Source organism: Mytilus galloprovincialis, chromosome 5 (genome assembly GCF_965363235.1).
Source record: "Mytilus galloprovincialis chromosome 5, xbMytGall1.hap1.1, whole genome shotgun sequence".
Lineage (NCBI taxonomy): Eukaryota > Metazoa > Mollusca > Bivalvia > Mytilida > Mytilidae > Mytilus > Mytilus galloprovincialis.
The window spans coordinates 59,107,276-59,116,313 of record NC_134842.1 but is presented as its reverse complement, the minus strand read 5'-3'; the positions used below and the strand labels follow the sequence as shown (position 1 = coordinate 59,116,313).

At 34.6% G+C, this 9,038-nt stretch overlaps 1 protein-coding gene across 1 annotated transcript in view; it reads right to left on the bottom strand.

Annotated features, from left to right (window-relative positions):
- Positions 1-324: 324 nt before the first annotated feature.
- LOC143076147 (density-regulated protein homolog) overlaps positions 325-9,038 on the bottom strand; it is a 45,719-nt gene continuing 37,005 nt past the window's right edge. The window contains exon 7 of the mRNA XM_076251820.1: positions 325-419. Coding sequence (XP_076107935.1) covers positions 375-419 — 45 coding nt within the window. The 3' untranslated portion in view covers positions 325-374. The remainder of the gene's footprint in view (positions 420-9,038) is intronic.

Below are 9,038 nucleotides of genomic sequence, written 5' to 3'. Positions count from 1 at the left end.
TTAACGAATTATTGCCAGTTTGTAATGACGCCATTTCCAAAATGTGTGGTGGCCATCTTGAAAAATTGATTTTTTTTCTGGCCAGCAGCGGATTTTTTATAAGTATCATTTAGTCAACCTTTATACCAAATTTCATGCGCATGCTTGTATCACGATTTGCACAATTATGTCCATAATATCTCCCACTATTCATTTAGTCATAGGAAACAACATATCTAAATTTGAAAATATTTCATCCAAGGGTTTGTCATGTTATTGAACACACATGCCCGCCAGCCATACATCCCCAAACCAATAACACATTTGTTATTCAAATGAAGTAAGTAGTGTAAATTATCATTTTAATATTTAAAGAGTAAAATGAACTGTTCTCATCACTTTTTAAGGTCACCAACATCATCTATACTATCTTCATCAATCTGAAACAAACAAAAATCAAACATTAAATGTTGTAACTTTCATCTGTAAACAAGATTGCACACACTGACATGCCTCGCCTTCTTTACTAATCATTGATATTATGTTGATACATGTTTGTAGTCCTAAATTTTTTGTATAAAGGTTTCTTGCAACTGTTAAATAAACTTAACATTAGCCAAGAAAACTAAACATCAGAGCAACCATGCCAGGCAGGCATATACAGCTAACAATTCTTCCATACAACAAATATAGTTGACCTATTGCTTATAGTTTAAGAAAAACAGACCAAAACACAACAAGATGCTCCGCAGGGCGCAGCTATATACGACCGAAGAGGTTGAACCCTGAACAGTTGGGGCAAGTATGGACACAACATTTAAGCTGGATTCAGCTCTAAATTTGGATTGTGATTAAATAGTTGACACAGCATAGGTTTCTGACACAGAATGAATGTGGTCTAATGAACTTAAAATATTTTTTTTGCCTTTGAGCAATTCACTATGCTGTTGAATATTAATCCTCTCAAAAAAATGTTTGAAGAAATTTTCTTTTTATTTATGAAATCTGAAATGAGAAAAATTTAACCCCCCGCCCCCTCCCATTTTTTTTCTCATCCCCCTTTCCCTTTTTCCAAAACTGATCTCAATTCAAATTCCTAATGGAGTTTGCAACAATAACTACTCATTTAAATACATCATAAAATATTAAAATGTAAAATAAAGTGCTTGTTATCACTGAATGGTAAAGATTGTTTTAATTTATCAGTTGGTAGTAAAAGTGAATATACATTGTATATTGTATAAAACAATGATTTAAGTTGATTCAACTACTATTCTGGACAAAGAAAGATAACTCCAATTGAAAATTTCTTGTTATTGCACAATATTGTGCAATTGAAGATTTCTTGCTATTGCGCAATACTGTGTAATTGAAAATTGCTTGCTATTGCACAATACTGTGCAATTGAAGATTTCTTGCTATTGCTGAATACTTAATATAATAATTTTGGATCCTGATTTGAACCAACTTGAAAACTGGGCCCATAATCAAAAATCTAAGTATATGTTTAGATTCAGCATATCAAAAAAGCCCAAGAATTCAATTTTTGTTAAAATCAAACTTAGTTTAATTTTGGACCCTTTGGACTTTAATGTAGACCAATTTGAAAACGGGACCAAAAATTAAGAATCTACATACACAGTTAGATTTGCATATCAAAGGACCCCAATTATTCAATTTTTGATGAAATCAAACAAAGTTTAATTTTGGACCCCGATTTGGACCAACTTGAAAACAGGGCCAATAATCAAAAATCTAAGTACATTTTTAGATTCAGCATATCAAAGAACCCCAAGGATTCAATTTTTGTTAAAATCAAACTAACTTTAATTTTGGACCCTTTGGACCTTAATGTAGACCAATTTGAAAACGGGACCAAAAATTAAGAATCTACATACACAGTTAGATTCGGCATATCAAAGAACCCCAATTATTCAATTTTTAATGAAATCAAACAAAGTTCAATTTTGGACCCTTTGGGCCCCTTATTCCTAAACTGTTGGGACCAAACCTCCCAAAATCAAACCCAACCTTCCTTTTATGGTCATAAACCTTGTGTTTAAATTTCATTGATTTCTATTTACTTATACTAAAGTTATGGTGCGAAAACCAAGAATAATGCTTATTTGGGCCCCTTTTTAGCCCCTAATTCCTAAACTGTTGGGACCAAAACTCCCAAAATCAATCCCAAGCTTACTTTTGTGTTCATAAACCTTGTGTCAAAATTTCATAGATTTCTATTTACTTATACTAAAGTTATTGTACGAAAACCAAGAATAATGCTTATTTTTGCCCTTTTTTGGCCCCTAACTCCTAAACTGTTGGAACCAAAACTCCCAAAATCAATCCCAACCTTTCTTTTGTGGTCATAAACCTTGTGTCAAAATTTCATAGATTTCAATTTACTTAAACTAAAGTTATAGCAGGGATCTCCATGGATGAAAATTGAACCATGGAGGAACTTTCATCATTACAAACCGTGTCTACGCTGTACAGTGTAGCGCGATCGGAAGTATTTTATCCCTCCATACAAGGAATGGTGAACATGCTAATTCATTGCTTATTTAAATTATATTTATTTGAATTTTCATTATAGAATTAGAAGTATCAATATGTTCATTTATTGCCGTTTTCAACCATTCAAATGCCAAGTCTTCATGCCCCCCCCCCCCTTAGTCGAGAATGACCAAAAGCTGTCATGAAGGTCCCCATGTAGATTTCTTGTATTTTTGGTAATTGTTATGGGGGTTAAAAATCATATGATGTGTAGCTTATTTTTCATGGACACTCAAATTCAGAACCCATTACCGGTATGGCTGATTTGCAGCAACAACAAAACGATTCGTACGGGTTATGTAAAAGGTTAAAGAGATTTGTAAAGCAAATGAAAAGGTTTTTAATGACTTTATCTGACAAATTGATGCTGTGCAACATGCATCTTTCTAGTCTGAATAGAAACCGGAAACGCGGATGTATCAATTTGATTGTAATATACGAAATGAATTCGGAATTACGATACGATATTTCTTTAGGGAAAACGGTACTATTTATTCTGCCATTGGCAGTGGCGTAGCTTGCATGTATGCTCAGATGCTTAAGCATCCACATCATTTTGGAAAACAATTTTTTTTTAATAAAAATATGATTGCATGTGTACAAACGGTGATATCTGAATGTTACAAGGGTGAGGATTTGAAAATATCGTCCAATCATTTACAAAGCAGTATGCGTGGTCTTTCCTATAGGATCATTTAGTGTATTTAAACAAGATGGATAAATCGCAAAAAAAGTGTTCTCTACTTTTTCGTGAAAAGTCTATGTCGCATCTTGTCGTCGGCTGCGACAAGCATAGAGGGTGGTTATAACAAGTCCGAATGTTTAGTCTGAAATTGAGCAAGTTAAACCATCATATTCCTGATAACGTTTCCTGTGACGCGAAAGACAACGTGATAAAAACTGTATTTGTATAATGGAGTGTTATCATTTCTTTGCTAATAAATACCTTCTCCATCTAGTTACAAATATTTTAATTTTATTTTCAAGAGAGTACCTATGTCCCAGCAGGGTTTAAGCTAGGATTTTGAGGGCTTTAGTCACTTTTGCGCGCTATTAAAATCAACCTTATTTTGTGTAAAAGCAATGGACCAATGATTATATTACTAGCTTAGTCAGATTTTAAGGGATTGAGGCACCAACCAGCATGGGGCAGCCCCGATGTTCCGACACCCCGTTAGTCCGACACCCTATTAGTCCGACACCCCACTAGTCCGACACCCCATTGGTCCGACACCCTATTAGTCCGACGCCCCATTAGTCCGACACCCCAATAGTCCGACAATTACAATTAATCCCGACCAATAGTAGTAAGCTGTTAAACAGAAATGTACTAATTTGTGAACCTAGTGTTGGACCAGTTTTTAGAGAGCAATCTGCAGGGACACATCGATAGTACTATTATGTAAATATAAAAAATGTTTATCTTTATGAGGAACAACATAAGATAACTTGCATACCGAAACTGTGAACACATACTTTCCACATCAATTAACTTGTCAAATAACCCGCTATCCGAACGGAATTTCTTACCCCTCACCCCTCCATTGCGGGAGATGCAAACAACAATCTTCAACTTTAACTCATTTATTGGTAAATGAATTGATTCGATATTGTTGATTAAAGATATACAGTCGTTGGGTAGTTTAACAGATTCCGAAGACTTTGAGTTCTTTCTTATTTGTTTGTTTATTGTTTGTCCTATTATATAGATCTATTGTATTTCAAATAAAAGTGAACACAAATTCAGGAACTTTGCAACTTAGATCAAGGGGTATCCCTAGAGTATATGTATCAAAGGCAACAAAAAAATCAACTTGTAAGTATACAAGAAAAAGGGCAATACAAATGTTCAATTAATCCATCCCTATACATTTTTGTTTAGGAGCCAGCTGAAACACACCTCCAGGTGTGGGCGTCAGTTTCTCGCTGCATGGAAGAACAATAAGGGGCCTTCGGCCGTTGTCTGTTCGTTGGTCGGATTGTTGTCTCTTTGACACATTTCCATACTCAATTTGAATATTAAGGAAAAAAAAGTTGTTTTGAACAAAAACTCGCACTCACAACCTGCAATGTAACTAGTTGATCTGGAAGAATATAAACAACACTACAACGAAAGTCTCATTAGAAGATCGGTATATTCTTACTTGTTATCGGTATTCGAATGTGCAATGATAGTAGTTTCACGGAACCAAGAAAGAAAAAACACGTACATGTATATTATTACAAAAAGCATCTACAATGTAGCTAGGCCAGGTATCAACATATCAACAAAATAAATGCAGGTTCAAATATTGGAAATAATGTTTGGCAGTTCTGAGTTTGTTTTAATACGCCCGTCAAAATTTTTACTGGACGTACTATGGTATACAAATGTCCGTCTGTCCGTTTGTCCAGTTGTATGTCCGGCGTAAATATATCGAAACGTAACAACGACTCATCCAAATTTCGTAAAACTTAACATACAAAATGTAGTTGTTTCTTGTGATGGTCAAACGTTCTGTATACTTTTTGATGAAAATAAGATTAAAACTTTTTGAGTTACGGGACTTTGTAAGTATAACAGGGGTGTCATTTTTTTTTTCACATGTCGCGCCGTATCTCAAAAGCCATTTATGATTATTGCTTAAAAGTTAACACACTTCTTAGTTTTATTAATCTAAAGATCTATATACTTTTTGGTGATGTCAGATTATTTTGTAAAAGAAAAAGGGGGAGGGGTGCTCACATGTCACGTCGTATCTCAAAAACGATTTATGATAATGGTTTAAAACTTTACACAATTCTAAGTTATATCAATTTAAAGATCTATATACATTTTGGTGATGATTCAAAATAATGTTTGGATTTATTTAATATTTTGTAAAAAAGGGGGAGGGTCTCTAACATGTCGTGCCGTATCTCAAAAATAATTTTTGATTACCGCTAATAACTTTATACACTTCTAAGTTATATTAATGTAAAGATCTGTATACTTTTTGGTGATAATTCAAAATTTTATTTAAGAGTATGTCAAAAACTATAATTATGATTTTTGCATAAAAATTCACACACAGACGACGAAAATTACCCGCTAGACGGTACATTAATATAATCAATGAAATTTCAAGAGCATATTTGTTTTAAATATAATGGAAATGGGGAATATGTCAAAGACACAACCACCAAACCAAAGAGCATACAACCTTTCTTTGTTGTCAAACTTCTTGACAAATATATATCAGTAAAAATCATGCATAATATAATCATGATAACTAGATACACGGGTCGTCTTATTGGCCATACTGCACGCTAATGCATTACAAGAATTGTATGCATGTTCCTTATTAACAACATATTACGGACGTACTTATACAAGCATATTTTCTTTTAAAAACTATCACCAGTTGTGTTCATACCTCACAGATCAATCAGGTTTCACTTCTCATCAATATAACTTGTAAATTGGGGTTGATACTATGCTTTGTCGACGAAGAGCATTTAATTTACACGTCAAAATAATCTCCACAAACCATATTTCATTCGCGCAAAAAATAAAACATTTCATCTTAACCAATATTACATTTAAGTGCATATAAATAATAGATTTAGTTACATGAAACTCTTAATAATGACCTGAAAACACAGTTTTAGTTGCATAATAAAACTTTTAAAATCAGAAATCAGTCCATATAAAAGCATATTGCAAGTACTGTACACTATAAGGCTGTTCTATGCGCTGCAGTAAAACTATAAATTTGTTCTGGCATAAAACTTGGGCCCTTCATTAAAAAGTAATCCAAGCGGCATAAGGACATCGGACCACAAACACTATTTACTAGTTTTGCACTTAAATTATGGTGTATGCATATCAGTTGTATACTTATTTCGTTTTTTGTTTCAAGTTTATATGGCAATAAATATTTGAATTTGGTTAAGCCTATTTGTTTGTTTATAATCTTAATTCAGTTTCCAAGAGTTGTTATATATCACGATGACTAGTTTCAGTTCTATCTAATTATCACTGAGATTACGCGAAGTTACACCTTTTAGGAATTTATAAGTCAACTGAGATTGTCGATAATGGAGCTTGTTTCCCCTAAAATTGTGTGATGACGTTGTTTTAATCGTGCCGAAATATATGTATTGTACCGATTTTAGTTTGACTGTATAATTTATTATTATGTAAGATGTCTTTCTTTTAAATACATAAGGGTTAAATTACATTTCTATAGGGCAATGCCTGGTATTTTTATTTATTTGAACGGTATCTATATTATTTAAATTCACCGCCCGGTATCTGAAGAACCGCCCGGTACCCCATCTTTGTAACCGCCGGGGTACCGTCCGGTAACCCCATCTTTGAAACTATCAAGGTACCACCCGGTAGCCAATCTTTAGAACCATTGAGGTACCGCCCGGTATCTACAAAACCGCCAGGTACCCTATCTCTGGAACCGTCGGGATACCGCCTGTAATCATGTATATAAGGGGATGCGAGAGAGAATAGAGAAAGAGAAAAGATAGATTGTTAGTTAGAAGTGTTGAGAGTAATATTGTGTTAAAGTGAATTAGGATTATTGTTCAACTGTTTTGTTATATCAAACTGATATACATTTAACAGATTACATAGTGATTTTATTTGAAACTTTGTGTTTTGGTTTGTTTTCTTTGTGCCATTTGAGTATGGATTTTAGGGAGCTACTATTTGATTTTTATGGGGGGGGGGGGGGGGGGGGGGGGGGGGGGGCTAGGATGAAAAATTTTGTCCTGCATTTTTTTTTAGTTGTAATCTATGTCCTGCCTTTTTATTTTTCACTCTATTCGGTCCTGCCTTTTTTTTTATTAGTTTATCCTGACTTTTTTTACCTAAATTAACATCCTGCCTTTTTTTTTGCAAAGTGTCTCATCCTGCCTTTTTTTTTTACTCAAAACTCCTGTCCTGCCTATTTTTTTCAAATTTCATCCTAGCCCCCCCATAAAAATCAAATGGTAGCTCCCTGACGTAATTTACGCTACCAGAATAACACATCGACAAACACGAATCCATACAAAAACGACAACGCTACAAAATATATAAAAACAAATATGTCCATAGTACACGGATGCCCCACTCGCACTCTCATTTTCTGTGTTAAGTGCACCGTGAAATTGGGGGTAAAAACTCTAATTTGGCATTTAAATTATAAAGATCATATCACAGAGAACATGTATACTACAGTTTAAAGTTGATTGCACTTCACGACTTCAACTTCATCAAAAACTACCTTGACCAAAAACTTTAACCTGAAACTTGCACTATCCTTTTCTATGTTCAGTGAACCGTGAAATTAAAATTAGAAAGATCATATCATAGGGCACATATGTACTGAGTTTCAAGTTGTTTGGACTTCAACTTCATCAAAAACTACCTTGACCAAAAACTTGAACCTGAAGCGGGACGAACGGACAGACGAACGACGAACGAACGAACGAACGCACAGACCAGAAAACATAATGCCCCTCTACTATCGTAGGTGGGCATAAAAAAAGAAGATTTGGTATGATTGCCAATGAAACAACTCTCCAAAAGAGATCAAAATGATACAGAAATTTACAACTATAGGTCACCGTACGGCCTTTATCAATGAGCAAAGTTTATACCGCATAGTCAGCTATAAAAGGCCCGAAATGACAATGTAAAACAATTCAACCGAGAAAACTAACGGCCTTATCTATAACATCAAATGAACGAAAAACAAAAATGTAAAACATAAAAAAACGACAACCACTGAATTCCAGGCTCTTGACAGGCACATTCATGCCATAATGTGGCGGGATTAAACATGCAAGCCCCCCACCCCCCACCCCCCACCCCCCGCAAACCTTGGCAAGTGGTACAAATGTATAACAGTACAACATAAGAACGAACTATACAAGTCAGATGAAATTAACTCATCAGAAGGACAAAAATACAAGTGGACGTGGCCGGGAACATACATCCCAACATCAAATAGACGCTATAGGAACAGATCTGTGAGCATGTTTTTGAGTGTTTGAATTTATATCTCTTTTAATGCACGAATGCAGTTTGCAATTATGTTTTCGTCCGTTCAGTATTTTAAGCATTTGCATGGTTATATATAATGTCATAATCTATGTTAAAAGTGTCGGACTATCGTGGTGTCGGACTAGTGGGGTGTCGGACTAATGGGGTGTCGGACTAACGGGGTGTCGGAATATCGGGGCGACCCCACCAGCATGATTGGCAGTTATTGTATGATTTGACTGTATTGGCCATTATGAAAGATTCTGACATGGAATCCAGAAATTTAGTTCACAATTTCTCTTCAGTTTGTTCCAGGGGTCATTCCTGAGCAACAAAAGTTGGATTCTATTTTTTTTAAACAAGGAATCACAGCAGAAATTAATGTGCAATGATTATTTCACTGCATAATCATTATCCTTATAAAACGTCTAAGTCGATATTTGGAAATCATTTCTATCAAGTTTGAAATGTATAAAATCCTTTTTGGAACGATTATAAT